The sequence below is a fragment of the Ascidiella aspersa genome, chromosome 8, assembly GCF_963924565.1.
Source record: "Ascidiella aspersa chromosome 8, kaAscAspe10.2, whole genome shotgun sequence".
Taxonomy (NCBI): Eukaryota; Metazoa; Chordata; class Ascidiacea; order Phlebobranchia; family Ascidiidae; genus Ascidiella; species Ascidiella aspersa.
This window is the reverse complement of record NC_139454.1, coordinates 10,658,276-10,681,523: the sequence shown is the minus strand read 5'-3', so window position 1 is coordinate 10,681,523 and position 23,248 is coordinate 10,658,276. Positions and strand designations below refer to the sequence as shown.

General features: G+C 41.6%; 1 protein-coding gene across 1 annotated transcript; it reads right to left on the bottom strand.

Moving 5' to 3' along the window:
• Nucleotides 1-16,097: 16,097 nt before the first annotated feature.
• Nucleotides 16,098-21,815, bottom strand: LOC146136057 (uncharacterized). Its single transcript, XM_083395315.1, has 6 exons — nt 21,702-21,815; nt 19,867-21,122; nt 19,090-19,494; nt 17,295-17,743; nt 17,205-17,262; nt 16,098-17,170 (listed from the first exon to the last, which is right to left on the bottom strand). Exons 2-6 carry the CDS (start codon nt 21,118-21,120, stop codon nt 16,364-16,366), a joined length of 2,973 nt encoding a protein of 990 aa, XP_083251441.1. The 5' UTR covers nt 21,121-21,122; nt 21,702-21,815; the 3' UTR covers nt 16,098-16,363.
• Between the last annotated feature and the right edge of the window lie 1,433 nt (nt 21,816-23,248).

The window sequence follows — 23,248 nt, the reverse complement described above, 5'->3', positions numbered from 1 at the left end:
CTTAAAAGCAAAGAATAGAAACTTCCATTGAGCAATTTGCTGCTGTCTTTTTGATATCATAAGTGTTATTCGTGGTTCTATTAAAGTTTTTCACATACAGCTGGTCCTAAAATTTAGGACTTATACGAGCTGTAGCCTACTTTTAAACAGTTGGGCACAACACTTGCATTGTGATGTAAGATTAAGTCCAAAGTATACCATTAACTCTATGTAACGTCACAATGTTGCAAATAACGAAGCTGGCGAATTTCTTCTAAATTTGATGGACAAGCCTTCAACATCTTGCATTTTGTAGTTGAAATTTAAGAATGTAATATATTTGACAGACCGGCAGGAAAGTGGACGTGGACCGGCGGTTGAGAACCACCGAGCTAAATGGTATTTTTTCATGTTGTTAACAGACATGTCACCATTAACCACTAACCAAGACCGAATTGTATTGAAGCCCTCGACGTAAAAAAACTGTTATGCATAAATATTAAACGGAAGACACAATGCTTTTAGTGAAAAAAAAATGTGTATATTTATCTGTTCATTTAATTGGGAGAAATGCCACGGGAGCAAAATACAAGCGGTTAACATTTTATTGAAGGTTACAAACGTTCGCAAATAATGATTGGCATACAACAAAACACCAAGGTCTATCGAACATTAATCTTACTACGTAATAAGAATACAAGGCCCAAACAGAATAGGTATCATTTTGAACGTTTCGAATAACTCTTTATTCATTTTCAACATCTGTATGTGCTTTGATATTCTCATTAAGTCCTACTACAACCTCCAACCACTATGCTCCAAAGTTTATCTTACTGCATCAACGGTAGGCGGAGTTTGTTCTTGAGATGAATTTCCTTCTTTCGTCCCATCACCAGCAGTGGCCACATGGTCTATTTCGTCGGCGCTTGACTTACTTTTGACATCACGTTGAGCGCTTTTGCTAATTTAAGAAATGAAGTTTTTTTATCAAAAACATAATTATTATTATTATGTATATGATTATGTGTATGTCGGTGGTCTAACTGAAAGTTTATTTAACTTTGTTTCGCGATGCCCTTGCGTCGTTGAAATTTTTTAAGAACGTCGCACAATGATTCTGTTCTTTCGCAAATATATTATTATTATCTCCTGACATGTGCATTAAAGCACGAAAAAACTACAGGTATTGAATTTGCTGTTCTGTCCCGAACAAACAAATGATGAAAAATTAGTAAAGTTGATAAGTTTACGAGAAGATAAGTTTAAGAATCTGGTCTAAGCAATTAGTCAATTGGATTACTGAATATTGTCTGCGAACATCTGCGTAATAAGTGGAATGATTTCCGGGGTTACACAAGCACTATAGTTTCGCACCGCAAAAATGCAGCGTTAATTTATCCATCTCAAGAATATCGGAATATTTTGGGGTGTTGCTTAACTTTTATGTGCAGCCACTCGCATATTATTTTCAACACTTTTTAACGAGAATCTTTGTTAGCTGCATTGCCGAGCAGTTGCAAACTAGAACCAGGTTGTTAGTAAACGTTTTTCCTGTTCGGTAAAGTGAGTACTAAAATTGCATATCCTTTCAAGGCAAAGCAACTTTGCCGATTTCGCCGAAGAAAGGGGTCGAAACTGCAGCGCTGAAATCGAGAGAACAAATAAGAAACGCCGGACATTCGTAAAAAGGGCCTCACTTTTTCCCCGAAGAAAGTCGCCGATCAAAGTTTTTTTGAAGGGTTGATTATGTCAGAAATCACGAGTGTTCGAACAGTGGAGCAAAGTCAATACATTCCGAGAAGAAGAAGGGCAAATTGCGCTCTGCAAGGGGTCTAATGAGTACAGAAACTGCGGATGCTCAAACATTAAAGCAAAACCGACGCTTTTTAAGAAGAAGAATGTCAATTAAAGTCTCACGAGGCAACCATTGAAACACGAAGGCACACATATTTTCGGTTTTGTCAAACAAACAAGCTCTAAAAAATAACACGAAGTTCCCCTGGTCTTCTTAATTGTGTCAGAATCTGACTTAGATTAATATTTTTTACTGCACTACCCTTTCTATTGAAAAAGTCGCGGGCCGACAAAACAACTTTTAGTAAGCCAAGACTTTTTACCCAATCTATATATGAACAGATATATACAAAAGAGAAAGCAATCCAATGTGCTAAACCTTTAGGGTTAGGCCACGAACAGAGTTCCCATGTAAGGCATCCATTTTGTGCATTTTGGGCACTCTTGGCGCTCACACGGTCACTATAATTTTTAGGGATAAAGAAATATAATGTTTTCAATTCCCCCTTTTTACTTCCTGGACGTTTCTAAATATGCTTTATTATTTTATTCGCGCTACGTACGAACACAAAGGGTCGAAATTCCTTTTATGCGAGCTACGTACGTACAAAAAAGTGCCCATATTAGTTTTGTTCGAGCTACCTGCGAATTATTAAGTGTCGCAATTAGTTTTATTCTATCTTCGTGTAGAAAAAAAAAATGATCTCGTCATAAAACACCACAAAACCTTATTATCGGCTTTCAACATCCTTGACGAGGTGATTTTAATAAACCTATTTTTGCTGATCCACTTATCGTAGTTTTCAAATGGTTCGATTGGTGTGTGTGTGCATATTTTATATTTTATTATATTTGACAGCTAACAAAACAGAAGTATCCAAACAATTATTTTTTGTAAGTCTGACAAATTTTATATAATTTGGATGTTAGTTGGATTCCCATATAGTTTCCATATCGCCAAAGAAATGATAGACGTCGCTTCTTAACGGTTATAAAATTGAATGGCTACAAAGCAGTGATATCTCAAGGTCTAACCGTGGATCTAATATTATTGTTTTTTTGGCTCACCAGGCGCACATTTTTTGCTAGCTGCGCATGTGGTAAAATAATTAACGAAACACTGGCCACGAATATTGAAAACACTATATTTACAATTTACAACACCTATTGGCGCTTGACTGACCTGGCTTTATTTCTTCGCGGCGTACTCTCAGATGATTTGGACGATATTTTTCTCTTCAGTGAATCGTCACCTTTTAACAGCGACGAAAGCCTTCGATTGGATCTGAAAAGCAAAACCGTTTTTTCTATATAAGGTATAACGCCACCACTAACAAGACAGCAAGCTTTCTTCACCTTGGACTAAATTGGTAAAATACGAACGCTAGATCCGATATAAGTTCAGGCCGTGCTTGCTGGACAAAGGTTATGTGTAAACGTTAAAGCCATCTGGTTTAAAAAGGGTCTTAAATTGGAGAATTCTTGCCTTGCAAGTGAGAGTTAACAGAAAGTGTAGATGGGCTGAAAAAAATCATGATTAGAAGAAAGAGGGCGCAAATGCACTGTAAGACTAATTCTCAAATTACACATCCGGTTAGGACTGCACTGAATTGCCTAATCCCTGGTTGGGCAACCTGTGACAAACAAATCATCAAAAATAATGAGCGACAAGTCTATTTTTGCGCATGTGAAATAAATTTATAACGTAATGCTTTTTTAGATCTTTCCAGCCTTTGTGGTTCTTTTGGGTATGATTAGAGAGTTGTCCCTTTAAAAACATGTTTTTATTTTTGTAAAATAGGTTAATAAAACTTCATTGGATAAAAATTCACTTTAAGATGGATAATTTTGGTTGAATGATTATTAAAAAATACTAATTTGTGGGGTGAGTTTTTCGACTCACTTCCGAATCACGAATTCATTCGAAGCGTTAAAGTTCTACAACAGAAGATAAAAATATGCACAGACGTTACGACACAAACCTCTTGGAAGACGCTGCCTTCGCGACTTCAGATCCAAAATCGTACTCCATGTCGTCATCATCTACGTCATCGTCAATGCTCGCGTCACTAGGTTCTTCGTCAGCTGGGGCGGCGCTTTGATTAAGCTTTTTGCGGGCCTCCTTAACCGAAAATATGAATTCCAAATGGTTTAAATTTGACCTGTGTCGTTATGGTATTGTGTCAAAAAACACTCCGTGAGAGAAAAAGAGACAAAAAAACTTGCGTAATTTGCCATTGCTTGGTATGTGTTTCCATAACAGAATCTTGCCCTACAACAGAACACATAAAACCGGCGATAAAAGTTCCTTTAGTATTTAATTTTTACTATTTACATAAACTGATGATGCCATTTATTTTTATACCTATAGATTAAAAGTTTAAAACCTTCATGACTATTTTTTGTTCGAAACAGTGTGCTTCTCAAGCTGTCATTTACCATTCTATTTATGTTGTGAAATAAAGTAGGTGATGCCATATGCGCATTTTTAGCATAAAAATGCGTGAAAAAAACATTTCATTAAAAATATGCGGATTGTAATCGCAAAGAAAAACTGTTTTAATAGCGGTTGACTTTGAAAGTGTGAGTGTGATTTTCGGGCCAGTTGGTTGCTAAAATACAAAAAGACAACGCATGATGGCGAAGTCGCCAAAATAGCAAATGGAGCACTCCAAAATTAAGTCCTTGGCACTCAAAGAAACGACTCAAGATCAAAGGGCGAGCCGACCAAACAAAGAAAATTCTGCGAATAGCTGAACCAGGTCAAATTAGCGACAAGTGCACCTTTGTTACGGGTCGGCGACCGTTTTAATCTCGCAACTGGCAAAACATAATCCGGAGTTTCGGACACAGGTTTAATTGGGCAAATCAATTCACGTATAACCACTGAGTGGCTATTCGCTCGCTCAGGTCAAAACAAATACCGATTTTAAGGGGAAATTCCTGTAGTAGACACGTAATTTACGTCAATATCACGGTAAGATTATAGTTAGGGTTGAACTGGTGTGGTGATTAATCGAACCACGCATATTATTACTTTTAAAATTGAGTCTACGAAAAAACGCATCTAAAACAGTTGACCTGATTGAAGTTTGTACCTCCTAAAACATTGGTTCCAGTTCTTCAAATACAAGTGTATGTTTTGTTTTTGGTATTTTTTTCAAATTTTAAGCAAAAGTTTTATATTACTTAACAGATTTAACAAATTGCAAACAGAAATGTCAGATATTTTCCAATAGAAAGTGTTTTATATCTGCAAGCTCCATCTTACCCGTTTCGACTTCCTACTCGGAAGCTCAATTTTTTTGGCGGGACTTCGCATTGTGACGTCATAATCGCTGGATGCGTCACTGCTATTGGCGACGCTATCACTCTCGCTGCTGGATGAGGCCTTTCGTCTGACAAAAACAACAAGTTAAACGAGGGCAATTATTACGTCACAGAAGCGGGTCAAGCAGCATCATTTGAAATGCTGACCCGACGGTTGCCGAGTGGTTTTTGACAGACAGCACTTTTCGGAATAATGCATGAGTTTTTTTGTCCTTTAGGATTCAGAAACATAACAATATGTGATTATGCTATCCTCAATCAATAAGGTTTCAAAACGCAAAGTTAAGATATTGGAAGAATATTTTAATAATATTTGCAGCAATACCATAAAACTTATGCCCTTATTTATGAAAGTGTGTATTTTCGCCCAAATTAGTCGGAAAGCACCAGAATGACTTAAAAACGACAAATAGACTTCCACAAAATTTTCAAGTCGTACGGACGACGAAAAACAAGTTGAGAAATTATGCTCTATTTAACGCGATTGTAAACGCCTGTGGTGTTCATTTTATTTTAAACATTCACACAATATTGTGCCTACAGGGCAGCGTCGCACTTCTAATTTCCTAATTTAAAATAAAAACATCTTTTTCAAGACCAGCCCTTCCCAGTTTTCGAAAACCTACGCGACTATGAGTGTCGCCAAAAGTCTCATTTTCGTAATACACAAGGCCATTCTAATAAAGCTCTGCTTCGGCCATTGATTAAAAACAAGACTAATGCCAATAAACGAGGCTGTTTTACTTCATCAAATGTCATAAATTCAGTTGTCAGATTGGCGCTAATTCTTTCTCCTTTAAGTGCTATTTTTTTAGTTAATATAAATCCTTTTTGTTTTCACAAATTACTACATTTATTCGTTTAACCAATAAGACACGGCGACCAGCCTGAGAACATTTTAAGACCCCTTAGGGCAGTGGTTCTTAACCTTTTTCCTTGCTGAACCCCTTTCAAATCACCAAACAATTCTAGCATCCCTTCTAGAATTGCTTAAATAACAAAACCATTGTAATTATATTTTTATACAAGTAACTTACAACACAGTCAAATACCAAAATGTGAGTTAGTTTTAGATTTAACTGAGCGATGAAATAAACGACAGTAATACATTTTCTGTGTTTGATTCAGCATCCCTGTACTCCCGAGGAACAGTTCTCGTACCCCTAATTAAGAAACCCTGGCTTAGGAGGAATGATGACATGCTGAGAATAAAAAAAACTTTTGGTTGAGGTATAAAGTGTCGAAATAGCTGTAGAGCACACATTGAAATGTAAAAGAAAAGTGCCTCAAATGTAACGGTCCTCTTAAATTGATGGTATAACTTTGCAGTGTTCCTAACAAGGGTTCCGCAGCACCATGGGTGCCATTTCGCTCAACGGTGCCGGGAAATATTTCAAAGTCCTTTTGATTCCAAGTTTGCTCTATTAGAAATCTTCTTGATACAAATTTTTACAAGATTAGAGTGCAAAAAATTAAGGTTTTTTCGACCTTGGGCAAACTTTATGAGTGCTGTTTTATTCCGTTTTTTGTGACGTTACAATAAACCATTTAGTAAGGAGGGCGCAAACAATTCAGTTTCTGTAGGAGGTCGCAAGTCTAAAAAGCTCGGGAACAACTTTGGTAAAGCAACATAAACGAATGCAATTCGCAAAGTAATGTTAAGAGACTTAGGCTCAATCGCTGTAGGCTCAAATGACCTTTAAAGTGCACTCCTGTGTTTCATACTGAAGCGCCTGTTTTTTCTACAACAGTAAAAAAACATTTGTAAAACACATCGATTCGTGTTATGTAATAAAAGTAAAAAAATTCTAGTCTATATTAAGCAATTTCATTTGCGACAACGCATTTGCACTGCGCGTTTACCTCTTTTTGGCTTTGCCTTTGGCAGACGACGGCGCTTTCTCCTTTAGGACAGGTGACGTAACTGGAAAGTTGTCTGACGTCGTTGGATCGGAGCTGATGTATCTGCGTGGAACAAACAGTTACGAGAATATAATTGCTTCTGAGAACGGGCACTCGTCAAGCGAATGTCGGTGTTGTGTATAGTTAGATCTATATATATACATATAAACCTGGAATAACTGAATGTCATGATTGCCAGCGGTACTCGTGTAGTGGAAGTTGTAAATTATTTAGCCCGGTTCCAAGGAAAACACCTGAAACCGGGTTGGGGCGTTGTTATTTTAAGAATTCTAATTTGCGCAGTCAGTTAAAGGCGTTTTTACACAAGCTGAACGACGACTTTGCAGCAAGTTGGGAAATAAAAAGACTCGTCAACGAAGGCTGCTCAATAATCCGTTTGTTGTCTTATATGTTTCACTATGTTGAAAAACCCTATAGTCTTGTCAATGCAGCACTTCTAACCCTGTGTTAAGACAGTTGGCTTGCACTACATGAACATATTTAACTTTTAAAAAGAAAGCGGAAAAAAGCTATCCCGCTCTTCACGAATCCGTGTTTTAAAAAATGTTTTAGAAGGTGTGCTACATAGCCTAAAGCACCGACGGCACTGATTTGCCAAAACATAAAACCTTATTATTTGGATGTTAAGTTTGAACGAAATTGCCATATCGCCAGTCGGATCTCGGTAGAATATTACAACAGGGATATCGTGGTATAGACCAGTGCTTCCTAAATTTTTTAGTTTTGTTCACCCCTAGCATCTATCTCCAGATTTCATTCACCCTTGTCTCATGATGTGATAAAACTATCTTGTCTATATATAACAGCACAAAATAACTTAGGTTGTTTCTATTTTTATTGAGATCAACTCAAGCTAAGTTGTACCATTGCAAATCTACAATTTCTCGAGTCCAGAGATATAAAGCTACAAAAGCACAAAACACAGTCACAAAATCTTTGTACTTATACACTCAATGCAAACCAACTTCACATTAAGCAAAAAACACCAAAAAACAACAGTTTGTAAGGTTCACCCTTATTCACCCCTGCAAAAAGGTTTTTTTACCCTGGGGTGGACAATTCACCTGATTAAGAAACACTGGTTTACACTACTAAGGAGACTCCGTTCTCATTTATTGGTATATTTATACATTTCGCTTAAAAAATATTTATACATTTTCGCTTAAATATATCGATTAATGATCAAGCATTTTAATTATATCTAATTTTGGCAGGAATAAACGCTTGATGGTAGGGTGGAATTGCGCTGATACACAATGACAAACAATAATTAGAATCATTATAACTGAAGGTTGTACCTATACTGTAGTAAAGAAATTTATCGTGTTATTTATTCTAATACCCAAAACACTTAACAATATCAACTTTTTAATTATACCACAAACCCAGTTCATCACTAACTCCCTTACAAATTGCAACTCCAACCCAAATTGGAACCCCGCCCATTGCCCACCCCTGACCCCAAACAAAGGAACAGTCCGATGGCAAATATGGCAGAACGGCCGATGCCGTACGTTGTCCAAGCCAAGGGCTAACTTACAGCGTTGACCGAAGGAGCAAAAAATCGCCCGTATAGTGTTGTATATCGGGACACAAACACACGAGTGAGGCGCGCACGCAAGTAGAAACAGAGAGCAGCGGCTACGGTGTGCAGCGCATGCGCAAAGAGAAACAGAAGAAACTGTGTTTCGAGGTCAAGTCCCGAATGACGAGCTGTGTTTTCGTGTTGACTGCGATCCGTAGAGCGACATAACCGATTGAATCGCTCGGGGCGAAAGCCTTGGCGAGTTTATTCGCCGATCCGTTTAAGTTCTCAACGATTTCTGCTTATAGAGATGCGAGTGTTTACAGGACGGTGGCAAAAAGCGAATAGTCATCGTACCGATATTTAAGTTGGCACTTTAAACTTGGTACCCTTCCACCTACAGTTGTTACCTATACTCCGTGTAAAAACACAGATTTGTTAACCTTTTTTCTATTTGGAATTGACAGGTGTTTAGACGATATTTGGCTAACAAAGAACTATACTTACTGGACGTGTACATTCAAATACTTTTAATAAAAATTAAACAAAAAAACTTTGCTGTGAAGTAAGGGACAAATAAACCTCTCACGAGCCGCTATCTTATATATTTTGTTGTATTTAATTTTTTTGATAATAGCAACACATTTTGCCTGTCTTTCGTTATATTTCCCTTTCATGCAACGAACTAAGAAGGTCACAATCTTCAATAAAAAAGCTTTTGGTCTCCTGAATGAAAATGTTTTGAAGTAAGCGCGGTGATAATTTAATTCTAAAATAAGAAGTTCGCAATTTAAATAAAATACTGTTTGTTAGCCACCACATACCAAAGTTTCTCACTCTCGAAGCGGCAACACGCAACAGTTAATTAACTCATTCCGGGCAAGCAATTTCGCAAACGCAACGTAAACGAATCGGGATTACCTCGGTCAGAGGTCACTCGTTATTTCAGCCGTGAGCGTTATACGTCCAGTTTCAATCAGCGTTTGAAAAGGCTTGGTTGTTTGAAATTTAAGACTATGGTCAAACGCGGAAAAGGCTAAAAAATGTGACACTGGCTTAAAGGACATGCGCCTCTAAACACAAACAGCATTCTGTAACAATATAAATATTTTTAGACAAAATAAAACTAAAATAGAGACTAGTACATTTATAATTTGTAGGAGGAAACCTTTTGAAAATTGTATTTCGCTTACTTGCGCGGTTTTGCTACCTTCAGATTTTATAGGCGATAATAAAACCACAAAAACATAATTTTAATTTATTTCTTATATATTCTCTGCAAAGTCTTTATAAGTCCGTGCTTTACAGCAATGTGTGTTTGACTTTTTTCTCTTGCTTTAATGTTTTAAGCCGTCGACAAAACGATTGTTGTTAACCTTTAAAAGGCAAAAGGCACTTAAACGTAACATCGGTTACCGGAGTTTACAAATGAGCGCATAGCTTGCTTTAAAGTGCAATAAGAGTCTCTCTTCTCCCCAAACTCTAATCAACCAAGGGCTTCCGGCGGTAATTGAGCGACTGTACAGGTTTTGATTTACCAACGGAAATGGCAGTTCCGCCTTCATTTAAAAATGCATATACCCCAATGCCTTAATGATTTCTGTAGCTGTGTATAGGTTAATAATTTTACAACTTACTATAGTTTCCGGTACGTCTTTCGCATGTGTAACTTAGTTTCCCAGGTTCATTAAACGTAACAGTTTCTCCGAAAACCGCTCGGCGGCCAATTAAAAATCAGACGAGGTCATCGAGTTATTATCACCCAATATGTTTATAAAAATGAAAAACACTAAGTCGTCCATTGACAATCTGACGTTAAGATTAATAGAATAAAACAACAATTTTACCACCATTTTTCAAAGTAAATACGTGACTAATATGAGGTTTATGTAATCTAACAATGGTGTTGAGCAAAACAATTTTTTGGTTATTCAAAAAAGTGCGTCGATATAAAAAGGTTTGAAAAATTTATAAGATAAAATACCCACAATTTTCATTAGACTGTTCGCTATTCTATAATGGGGATAAATGTTTTCAGTCAGAGTGGCCATCCATAGTGCTGCGTGAACTATATCTTTATTAACGTTTAAATTAATTATAATCAAGCCCGGAAAGGCATGGTCACATGAAGCCCAGGGACTTAAAAAGGGTGCTTTAATTGTTTGCAGTGGTTATCAAACATTTTCAGTTTGTTGCTTAGATTGTTCTGGCGACACGCGTTAACTTAAGAAATAGGCAATATGAACTAAAATAAGAAATAGGCGATATGAACTAAAATAAGAAATACGCGATATGAACTGAAAGTTAACAATATAGAAGAAGCAAAAGCAACCGCCCGTCTAACATTTGTGTTTATATGGCCTTTGCTGCAGTGAACCAGTCTTGTTTATGACGTCGCCATTACAATTTTCAATTAATAAATCAAGCGTAGTTTCAGTCAAACAATGTCTAATAAAAATCAATGGACCCTCAAACCGTAACTTTAGCTTGTTGTGCATACTTAAATCCGGACATTTTAGCCAAATTTTGGATACAATCCGTCTAGATTTTTTCCCAATTTTGAAATGTGTTTTTTATAGTTTATGCATCATACCCTATAATTGGGGGGTCGCGCAAGTTATTATCGAAAACCTAAAAGGGATCGCGAAAGCTAAAAGGTCGTGAACGACTGATGTAAAGAAACAAAAGGACAGTCGTAAATTTGCCGAAGGTTTCAATGGCAAGCATCGGGAGCACGTGATTCTATCACATCAGTGGACACGCGATACGGCTCGCAACTTGGGCGATCACCGCATATTACGGCCGTATCACAAGCAATTTGAGCCCGCCTGCTGCCAACACAATCGAGTCGGGTGTCAAGTTAAAGCCAACGGTAGCGAGCTAACTTGCGGACGGTGTGCAATTGCGCGGCCGCGGGGCAGGGCGAGTTTGGCTTCTCGTGAGACAAAGCGACGGCTATCGCGCCCTCTGGAAGGTAATTCGCGGCCTGGCTGTATTTTCATTGCAGCAAAACACTTGGTATTCCGACACTCTACACCGCGATCGACTGTCCAGTTTATTTATACGGTGCGTCAGAGTTCAGTTGGGTTTGGCGTGATTTTATGGCATAGGCCTTTTAGACTGCGTTCAGTATTGATCAGGCTGTTGTAAAAAATAAGCACAAACACACACGAGACCACTGACAAGCGTCTTAACATCCAGGTGTCCGTTTGAAACCGTGGTTTCACACTACAACTACATCGTGAGCTTACACGAATGACGTTTCTTTTGAAGATTTTTTACGGTTCATTTTTGTCCTTTTTTAAACTACACAAAACTATAGACTGGTGTTCATAAACCGTAGGCAACAAAAAAGGGTATCAACATTATACAGTTGTTTTAAAATGAGGTTATTCCTGTGCTGCTTGATCATAAATTGATTTCAGGGCTAATTGTGCAACTTTTTAAAAAATACGCCTTTAAAACCCCTGGAGTTTTCTCTGATGGATAGCGATACAAAACTATAGGGTAAAAATCACTATACAATTTAGTCTTGGTGTCGACCTATAAAAGGCAGGTAAGCTACTCAATAGGGCATAATTTCAGCATAGACATGGGTCACCAGTTGCGCAATTTTGTGCCAGTGACTAACCTGAAAAATATTTTACAAGTCACCTAATGCCCCTAAAACAAAGAATAATCAGGCAAGTTTGTCTAAAAAGATTACCATTGTGCGCGGAGCCGTTATTCCACTCGGGATTTAACATAAAATGGCAAAACTTATTATTTTATAGCTCACAAAAATTACCGATTGTTTGTTTTGCGTAACGAGATCAAAGGAAATTTAAATTCTTGTCCACTGGCGATTCGGCTTTGAGCGGTGTATAATCATTGGACATCTCGGAATAAGTGTCGCGTAGCGCGCGTCGCAATTGCAGGCTGAGCGACACGACGCTTCCGACACACCTCCGCGGCGACAAAACGTCGTCAAAGAGTTTCGATAAAGTCTTGTTTCCGCAGCTGGTAGAGTAAGAAGGTTGCGGACAACCAAAACCAACCGGATGTTTTTTTACACCACACGATTTTAGGGCTTATTTTGCGCCTTCGGTTTGAAGTTAGCGGAAAGGGGTGCGAGTGGATGGGATACTTAGGTCTAAGACAGCCTTTCTTACAGGGGGTAAATTTCCTCGTTTCAGGGGGTAAATACAAGGATAGGTGTTAAGCAGCCGCCACACTGAATATAACTGATGTCATTTGTTACTTTCGTTTTTTAATAAATGAGCACCACTTTGTTTAGGTTAAATTTGATATTCATCTTTGTTAAAAGGGTAAAACATACAAAAAAGGTTAAAAACCCTGGTCTAAAGTGGCAGTCACGCAGTAGAAAGGGATTAAAAGCGGGTTACTTGTGTAAGTCTAACCAAGTTTGGACGTGTTAAGGGCATCAAAGGAGGAACCATTTTGATACATCGTTAAATAAATATTGCATAACTTAACGGAAAGCTGTATCTACAATACATACGGTTGATGTTTTCTTGTAGTTTTTTAAAATAAAATTTATTTTTTTTAAATAAATAATTATTTTAAAATGAATCATTCATACAGAATTTTTTTTTAAAGCATCCTAATTTCGTGCTTATACAAGAAAGGCTCTCGTTCGAGATCCTTTATTGTTTTTACACAGTTATTGTAGAAAGCAAAACCAGGCCTTTTTGATAAACATATGCTGTTGCAACAAAGCATAATATACCATAATAAGCTCTCCTGGCTCTTAATATATTTTATCCAACGTTTCGGCTAACGGCTGCTTTAAATCTTTTACCTTTATTTTAGGTCTAACCTCTGTCCTGATCAGTACAATGGCACCAGCGGTAGGTTATTCAACGTTATATTATCTCGGAAAAACTCTTTGAGATTGTCTGTGAGCAACACGATGGCACAAGGTAAAATAGAGGGAAACGGTGCGAACGAAGAAAAAACTACATGAGGTATCGGGGAGTTTCAACTAAATAGCGCACGGCGAAAGCTCAACAGCAACAGAAGAAACACAGGCGAGTACACACAAAGAAACAAAATGTACAGTTACATTGTTACGTGAGGTAAAAGTGAGATATATAGAAGCAGAGCAACTGCACAACCGAACGTCTTTTTTCATATTACTGCAATAGGGAAAAATCCTTTCCGGGAGGTAAACGCTATCTTGAGTTTGGGAAAACGACACATGATTAACTAAACCTATAAAGGTATATTGCTGTTTTTGTTGCGATCTTTCATTGATTCGGTTGTTTTCTACGCGAGGTATAGGGTTCCATTGTTCATGTTGCGTTTGTTCGAAAACGCAGGCTTGGGCTACAACAATCACGGTTACGATTTCACAAAAAGTGACGCACTTTTTGTTACAAAAATACCAATTTCGAACACCAGAAACCTTAAAACTACCCGTATTATGTATTCAAAAGTATCGCAGACCCAGTCGCAATTTCGCTATTAAAACTGACGTCATCAAACCCGATTACGTGCGAGGATATTTTTGAGGTATTGCATCGCGTAGGACAGTAAGCATATCAGCAAAAGCAAGCGTAAAGCGTGAAGAGGCCAGCTGGACGGGAGTATTGGCAAAACAGCGTTACACAGGGCGCGCGACCGCAGCAAAACGGAAACCGGGGAGAAACGTTTGATTTGAAGACGAGGACTATAGCTACATATATGTGTAGATGGGTGAAATGGCAAAACCACAATGCGGAAAAAATAGAGGGGGTTGGTTGTCGATTTACGAAAGCATAGCAGCAGCGGCTGAGGCGGGGCGGAGGCAAAGCTACAAAGAGAAGTGATAAGTTCTAGAAAATCGCGACGGGGTTCCCTGATGTTCGTCCCTAAGTAGATATACAAGAAGCGAAAAAAAAACTAAACGTTTTTCACGATGCGTGTTCGCATTGTAGATAATACCGCAGCGGCGGCGGCGGTACGCATCGAAACTAAATGGGGAATAAAGGATACAAAAAACAGAAACAACACGACGGGGTTAGTTGTAACACACGCTGCGAACGACAAATGGCAATGCTGACGAAATATACCGCGCAAGTGACACTATTTACAAAGTTGCGGGCGAGTAAGGACAAGTGGGATATTACTACCTTACGAATTATTTCGTATTTGGCGTTCTTCGTCGGTTTTATTTCAACGAAACGTTTGCTGGCAAGTATTAACCATTAAATTCGAATTAGGTTTAAACGACGGTTCTAATTAAATGTTGTTCATTAAATAGTGAAATTTTAGTGACAACCCCAACCCAAGCGTTCAAAAAGGGTCGAAGTAAAAAAATCGACGTCGGATTATTGCATTATAAACGCATACGAAGCGCAAAAAGTTGAGGATAAAAGCTCTTTTGAAACTGTAGATAGCGAAGACATTGAACTTAACACGTGCCAGACACGAAGCGGCGCAATACAGCGGTCTAATCCAATGAAAAGACCTGAAACTCTATGAAAACTAGCTCGTTGTCAAGCTGGGGAACAACAATGAGAGAAAACGGCGCCCTTAATTAGATAAGTTTGAGTAAAACCGTCTACCGCTAACTTTTTCACATTGGTAGAGGGTTAAAAATTATTTTATCATTTTTTTTAATTCAATAAAAAGACGCGAACGTCTTATTTCTCCAATAAGCAAGTTGCAAAAATGGGTAAATGCACGAAGGTTGGCGCGCGCCCTTGTAAAAGTTGTAGGGCGCGCTTGTCTTTAAATAATCAGGCGCTGAGGAAGAATTAAAGCATACGATTATCTCCTGTGTTGGCGCGGAAACACTACAGCGAGTTTCTCAAACCTTTATAGCGGAGACCAAAATACAATTATTATTTGCTATCTCTCGTAAATGCTTTTTTTGCAATTTTCGTAAATTGTAGAGAAAAATTGCTTAGAACCAATGTCAATAAATGTAACCATGTAAACTTCTAGTCGGCGACACAACTCAATTTGGGCCGCGAACCATAGGTTGAGAAACACTGCACTATACAGGCACGAGACCGGCAGCATAGGACCCTCTGCATTTTGGCCGTCCAGCTTGTCTATGTACAATGCTGCACAACGGCGACTTTAACTGGGGGGGGGGGGGGGGGGGGCGTGATTCGCCTACTTGTGTATATACGTGTGAGTGTTGCGTAGAAAACCTTACAGTTCCACGTGTCATTTACGCCTAAGCTTGCGAGTTCCACGACAGAATCTTTCAAGCGGAAGCCAAACAAAGGTCTATTTTTAGTGAAACCGGCAGACAGAAACGTTTAATTTTATGATATCGTTTAACTTTTTCAGACACCGTCAATACTCAAGACGCGTGGCCAGACCGCATGTTCTTCTGGCCACTTTGTAGTTTTTGTGCCATCCCTGAAAAGCGTGAGTTCCCTGAGATAAATAGTTCGTGATGTTATACAAAAAAAAAATAAAATAAACAGGCATAGTAGTGTAGAGATAACAGCGAAATCTTTGGCAATATATATATATATATAACAGGCGCCCGGCGATGTACAGGCCTTGAATGCGTTGGCATGCGGTTTAAATAAAGCGAGTGCTAAAAACAAAAATATATAGTGTGTAATATCTCTTGTGAGAACAGCAAATAATTGCTGACCAATAAGGTTAAGAGATATAAGGTCAATGCTCGGGAGCCTCAAAATACAGAAGCACATCTGAGCGGCACAATGACAAGCAAAAGGGCGTGTCTATGACGTAACGCATATGACGTACGATGCATCCAGGAACCATCCGAGACGAATCCATAAAATATTCTTCTTCTGTAAAAACCTCACTTATCTTCAAATCGTTATCCGAGAGTTTAGCTCTTCACATGGTCTTGCCGGTCTCCATCGGTCGGGCGGCGGCCGCGGCGCCGAAAAGCACAAACGACGGCGGGGCGAAGCTATTGGGCGACACGATGACGTCATCACTGTCGTCACGCGGCGACGACGAGAGCGTGTCGACGGCCGAGACGTCGGACGACTGCGAGCGCACGGGCGACGACTGGTCGATCGCGAGGCCGCCGACGGGGCCGACGTCGGGCTCACTGGAGCAAAAGGACCGGGTGGGCGAGCGCGGAGACAAGGAACCGACGATGCCGCTGTCAACGACGCTGGTAGCGCGCGGGCTTGCCTCCGGTTTGACGCCGGAGTCGTTGGACGAGTAGCGTCGCATCGGCTGCACTCCCTTGCGTCGACTGCGCTTGGCGTTGTTTTGATTCCAGTTGTGTTCGGCCATAGGCTCGTCGCCACTCGCCGGCTCCAACTTGGCGGCCAAGTTGGCGTGCTCAAACTCGCTGTGGGTGGAATGGTTTGTAGCGACTGTAGCGGGGGGAGACTGTACAGGGGACTTTGCGACCGGGACCACAGCCTCCGCGTCCTCGGCGGCGCGACTTTGCGCGGCCTGGCTCTTTGCGTAGATGCTTTGCAGCAGAGTGGGCAAGCAGCCCTGCATCTGGCCCGACAGCGCCTTGGCCAGAATCTCCTGCTGCTGCGCGATCATCTGCTGTTGCTGTTGTTGCTGCTGCTGCTGTGTGCTACTGGTGGTTATGGTGTTGGCTGTGCTGAAAGCCTGTTGCTGGTTGGTGATCATTTGAAGGGCGAGCTTCTGCGACTCCATGCTGTTCATGTACTGCTGGAAGGGCTGTTGCTGTTGCTGCTGTTGCTGCTGTTGTTGTTGTTGTTGTTGTTGTTGTTGGAGCTGTTGTTGATGAAGCTGCTGCTGCTGTTGCTGTTGCTGGAGTTTGGCCGCCTTGTTCTGAGCAGCTCTAGAGCGTGCCTTGCCATTCCACCGGTTGCCGTGGTGCTGATGCTGACGCAGCAGGTCCTCCTCGATGAAGTCGTCTTGATTGAACATGTCTGCTAGCGAGTAAACCCTACCGCCGTGCGCTGGCATCGCTCCCGCCGCACCAATACCACCGCTATCGTCGTCGGCGCCTTTCTCTTCCAAGAGCAGCGACTCCATGATGGCGGCCGGGTCTTCGACGAGATCGGCGCCATCGAACACGTACCGCGGGATATTGACGCGCACTTCGCCGCTGATCATGTCGAAGACGTCGGTCAGGTCCTTGCGGTAACGGTATCCGGAGTCTTGTGCGTATCGCGACACCAACGTGTTCTGGCGAAGCAAGAGCTCGTGCGGAATGGCCGTCACGTTGACCGTCCAGTAGTTGCCCTTGGCCGTGGGCCGGTACGGGTTCTTGAGCACCTGCAAAACAGACGGCGGCTGGTTGGCATCAATTATTCAGGGCGGTTTCGGGCGATTAGGTAGGAAACTGGGTACAACGGGTTGCATGAGCAAAACCGCGCCGAGGGTTAATCACACAAAATTTGAAAGCGCTCTTTTTTCCGCAAAGTTACCATTTGTCATTTTGCCGTAAGGAGATAGGAAATCAGCGGCCATGTGGGCTGTGTGATAAGATCGGGAGATACAGACCACTCCACTTAAAATTGCAACCTTGAGAAAACGTTGCCTAGTTTAAATTACTATGCGATTCGCAACTGCAGTGTGCGGATAACTAACGTCGCCAAAAAAATGAAAAAGTTGTACCCCCAAAATAACGAATATTGAAATAAACTCGCATTTAGGAGACTTTATGGGGTAAACATGTAAACGAAAAGTCTAATTAAAAAACATTCATATTTAATAGTGCATCTGAAAAACTGGGAACCTGATGCAATAGCAACAATCTTCCGGCAGTTTCTAAGATAAAAATCATCCCCAGAAAAAATTTTCCCCGAAAATAAGCGGTCGGCAAAATGGTTAAGTGTAATTTTCATAACGACATAAACAACAAATCTCTTTTAAAGAAAACATAACGAAGTCTAGGTTTCGTTGCACTAACATCTAGTTATATTGAATATGCACAACATTTACGTATGGCAAATGTCAATCGTCAATTGTCAAATCGTATATTTACAGCTTGATCTCTCATAAATGACACGTTTTTTTCAGATGGCGTCGATTCGAAAACGTTACAAGAAAGTTTCAAAACTGTTTGGTCGCAAATTACATAATTTTCGTTTAACCGAAATGTTTAGCTGTAAAGAAAACCAGCAATGTTGTTTTTGGTCGGTTAAATTATTTTTTATTCTTTAAAAAAAAGTTCCCGAATATTTTGCGCTTGATGCTATGGGACTTATTCCTTTCAAACATTTGACCCGAAGAAAAAGTCGTAAAATGTCCCTAAAGCAGTGCTTCCCAACCAGTGGGTCGGCGGGTGGCGAAGAATTTCTAAATGTTAGTTTTCTGTTATATCGGAAAATTATTGCAATCATTCCGTAACATTTGAGCAACAAAGTAACAAATACGTAACAATTAAATGTGTTTTGTCGCATTAACTATTTTAGTACATACGCCAGTAGTAAAGATGCAGGCTTTGTTTATCTTATTTCTAATTAGTTGCATTTAAAATTATGGCTAAACAAATTTTATTGTGGGTCGCACAATAAACTTGCATTAAAAGTGGGCCGCGAACCGAAAAACGTTGGGAAGCACTGGAATAAATCAAAAGCACTCAAACATAAAACAAACAAAAAGACGGGCGCGCTCACCTTGACGAAACACTCGTTCTGTGAGAGATTGTGCCGGACAGAGTCGCGCCATCCCTGGTAGGAGCCGTTGAAAAAGGGGAACATCTCGGAGATGCGCTTGAGGATCTGTGAGAGGCGCAGCTTCTTCTCGGGCGAGCTCAGAATCGAGAGGGTAATGAGCGAAACGTAAGAATAGGGCGGCTTCGCGTAGCGTTTGTACCGCTTGCCACTGGACCTTGAAGCGCCGCCGTTGGCGCCGTTGGCCGCGGTTGGTTGCTGATTAAGGCCCACTTGGCGGGCGCCGGGGCGCGTCTGTTGGGCTCCGGGCGCGGTTTGGACGGCCTGGTGGCCACCAGCTGCCACCGAAGCCGCTTTGGACGCGTTAAAGGCGTTGAATTGGAGTTGGGCGGCGGCGAGAAAGTCGTCCTGCGAAAAACCGACACTCGGTTAATTTTGACAGTAGTGCTTTTTTAAACAGCAAACAAACATAAAAAAAACTTTTCGTAGCGCTTTTATAAACGTAACATTACCAGCGACGTAGCACTAGTTTTACGATTGCGCAAAGTTTCCTAGTGTTGTGTTAGTCGACAGGCAACAAAATAAAGTGAAGCGGAATTAGAATTTCTGTGCGTATGCTTGGGAAGTTGGTGAAACTAAAGTCGATAGTGGTTTGGAGGAATATATACCATCAAGTTTATCTAATCGCAACCACTAAATGACCTAAACTTACACACGTACAAGAAATGGCAATCTTCATTACACAACTTAAGCGGTAGAATAAAAAAACAACTCTCTCACCGTTCGCGGTTTCTTGGTCGGGGGCTGGGCAATGGTGGCCACTTGCTGGCGCTGCTGCTGTGCTGCCTGAAGCCACTTCTGCAAGTAGTCGCTGCCCAGTGGGGCCGGCTGGGGCGGGGGGTACTGGGGCAGGGCTCCGTTGTGGGTGGGAAAGGGTCGGGAGTGCGGCACGCGGTTAGCGGCAGCGCTGTTCTGCAGATACGGTCCTAGGGCTAGGAGATGTTGAGCGTTGATGGCCGACAGGGCTTGCGTGGTCTGGGGAATACCAGAAGCGTACGTTGTGGATGCAATTGGCGGAAGAGACGTCACAGCGACCGACGAAGGCTCGGTGTATTTCCTCAGCGGCGTGCTTTGCAGCACTGGCTTGTCCGGCAAGATGGTTGAGCGGTCGTCTGAATGGTGGCGCTTCGTTGAGGTGCTCAAGTCAAGGGGAACGGCGTCTTGTTGGTTGTCGTTCGCGGCTGAGCTAGCCGGAGGCAGACTTGTCTTTTTGCGCTGCGGAGGCGGCGAGTCGTGGACTTTTGAAAGATCGAGGGGGCTCGAGGTAGCTTGGGGTTGGCGGTGGGCTTGCACAGTAGACGGAGCGGTGTGGCGATGCGGCGAAATAAGTGATTGCGGAAAGCTGTACTGAGGAGGCGGTGGTGGTGGTAGTGCTCCCTGGTGGGAGGAAGAGGAGCAAAGCGGTAGGAGTGGCGGAGGAGGGAGCAGGGAGCCGAGGGAGTGGCTGGCGGACACCGCTTCGCTGAAGGCCTTTTGGTTGGCCGCTATGGCGACGAGACTAGACAGCGGATGATGCTGCTGCTGCTGCTGCTGGTTGTTGTGGTGAAGAGGACTGGACACGGATGTCGGATTCCCGCTGTTGATGAGTCGCTGCATCATCATGCTCCTCGCCTCCGCTACGGAGTCAACAAGCGGCGGTAGACTTCGAGATGCTACGATGGCCGCCGGATTGGGCGTGGAAATCGGTAAGGCTTGCGTAGCAGGCGATACTTTGCTCTTTTGCTCTTGAAACTGGAGCACCTGGCTCCAATAGAGTTCCAGCTTCTGTCGCAGGACGGCGGCATTCACCAGGGCGTCCGTGGTTCCAGGGGCGGCGGGGGATTCCTGTTGGGCATCGACCGCGTTACTGTAGGCCAGGACCGACTGCTGCAACTGGGAGATGCTCGGTGCCGCTGCTGTTTCCGTCATCGACGCGATGCTGGAGGGCCAATGGCTGCTTGCCAACGCTAGAGCCTCATCGCTGCATGACGTCATCACTGGTGGCAAAGAGTAGCGACGCGTCACTTTTTGGTCGGCGGGCGCGTTTTTACGCAACACACGAGCGGGATTACACACAGGCGCACGCGCGTTCCGAGAAATTTCTCTAAACAACTTGCGTATTTGCGAAGCGTTGGGCGTCGTTCGGGGCGCACGAATAGCCGCGGGACTCGCGATAAGAACGCTGCGCAGAACACACACAACACGTTGGCCGCGGTGCAACGTGTGGTACAGGTTATGCTTAACCTATGCTATATATTAGGCATAAATACATAATTTAACGCGAAACGCGTTGCGACGCAAACTGCCGTGTGATCGTAGTGTTCACTAACAGAATTCGAAAGGTTCATTTTCAAAGCGTCAAATACTGATTTTATAAGGGTTGTGTGCAAGCCTTTTAGGCGTAAAATTATTTTTAAATGTCAGATATGGTGGTCGTAGTGAATCATAAGGTCAGTTGGCGGGATTTTAAAGGTCGATCAGCGCTTGCCACAAAAAACAAGGGCACAAAGCCATAAGAGAATAGTAGAAAAAGGCTCGGTCTTTCGCTCGCTAAAATAAATCGGAAAAAATCGTACCTTAGTGCTCCGGATCGCGAGCTAGCGCGGGCGGACGACGCTCTCTTTTTGATTTCCTGGATTCGGTTGGCTCGATCGCGGGCAGAAATGACGTCCGACACGCTTGAATGGTCACCGGCGCTGCGGAAAAAGAGGAACGTCCAGTTTAGGCGGCGGTATTTTCTAGGTTTTGTACGCTTGACCGGTCGGACGCGACCGCAAGGCTTGCTGACTGCCCAAAGAGGCAAAGTCAGCAAAGCGCGCACATTTTGAGAAATCAAACAATGTGCCTTTTTTAAACATGCAGATGTTGTAAAACGCATTACATTACATAAAACGGTAAAATATGTGATAAAAAGAAGTTCTCTTGGAATAATATTATAGAAAATGTGGACCGCACTGGAAAAGAAAGCCTTCCATATCATACACAATACAATCAAACAGTTTCGAAATCATTTTTATATGTTTTTACCATGTTAAACCAGGTTTGAACTTATCTGTAGCCCTCCACTATAAAGACTACCACTTACAAAACTAAATCCCGCTAAAATTCCGATAAAAATATGATCTTATAATAACGTTTAGGTTGGCCCAAGTTAGGAGGAACGACATTTGCTACAAATCCAGCAGAAGTACCATAAAAGTCTGTCGTAAAATAGGTTAGCGGCCGTGTTTATTTTAAATTGTACGCCTCAGCAGCAAGTAATTGCTAAAACTGTGGTCAGTGGTGACAAAATAAGTGGCCGACAGGAATGCTTCGCCGTCGCTTTAACGTAGAAATAACTGCGAATCGGTCAGCCGACTGCGCTCTTTCTAAAATGCTAGCTAACCCCGGAAATAAGTAGCCCCATGTCCAGCCAGTAGGGTTGCGTGTTTACCACGCCCCAATAAGCTTCAAGCGAATGCTGCGGACCCGCATTCCTGTAACACATGGTTGGCCAGGCGAACAAGACTGTCCGCAGTTTTTGGTATTTTCAACTAGTTCGCGTAAGCAGGCTTGGTGGTGTCGGGTATCCGTGACGGCGTCCTGGCCTGGCGATTGCCACTCAAAAAAGCGCAAAAAAAGCTGCGGCATGGCGACGAAAACTGTGGCGAAAATGCGGGAATGGTGCAAGAAGATTGTAGGTAAATTTTAGGCAACTGCTCTACTCCATGTATAGTTGAAAACGAGTTGCTAAAAATGTTTATTTGTCAATAAAAAAAGATAATTCAATGCTGCAGAGAAAAAAATAATTAATCAACTCAAAGTTACCTGGAATTACCCGAAATGCGATCTTAATGAAAAAAAAGTAAAATAAATGCGATGGAAAATATAGGCATTACCCACTTAAATACACGGATAAGTGAAAATATATTTTAAATCAGGGTTTTTTAACCTATTTTAACGCAGACCCCTCATTTTTTTGGCTTAGCGTGAACCACGGTAGGTAAGAAATTTTCAAAAATGACGTCTCAGTACAAATAAACTTTTGAAATCTGCTGATTTCGGTCCAAAAATGTGAAAGTGAAATGGAGTCTAAATACATTCAGTGCAAAGCGGTTTTATTTTTTGCAAAGCGGTTTTATTT

Coding starts and splice junctions, on each gene's coding strand:
- LOC146136057 (XM_083395315.1), bottom strand. CDS start 21,120: ATGACGTCATGCAGCGATGAGGCTCTAGCGTTGGCAAGCAGCCATTGG. Junction 17,744..19,089: donor AGAACGAGTGTTTCGTCAAG/GTGAGCGCGCCC, acceptor TCTGTTTTGCAG/GTGCTCAAGAACCCGTACCG. Junction 17,263..17,294: donor GCACGCTCTAGAGCTGCTCA/GAACAAGGCGGC, acceptor AGCAACAGCAAC/AGCAGCAGCAGCTTCATCAA.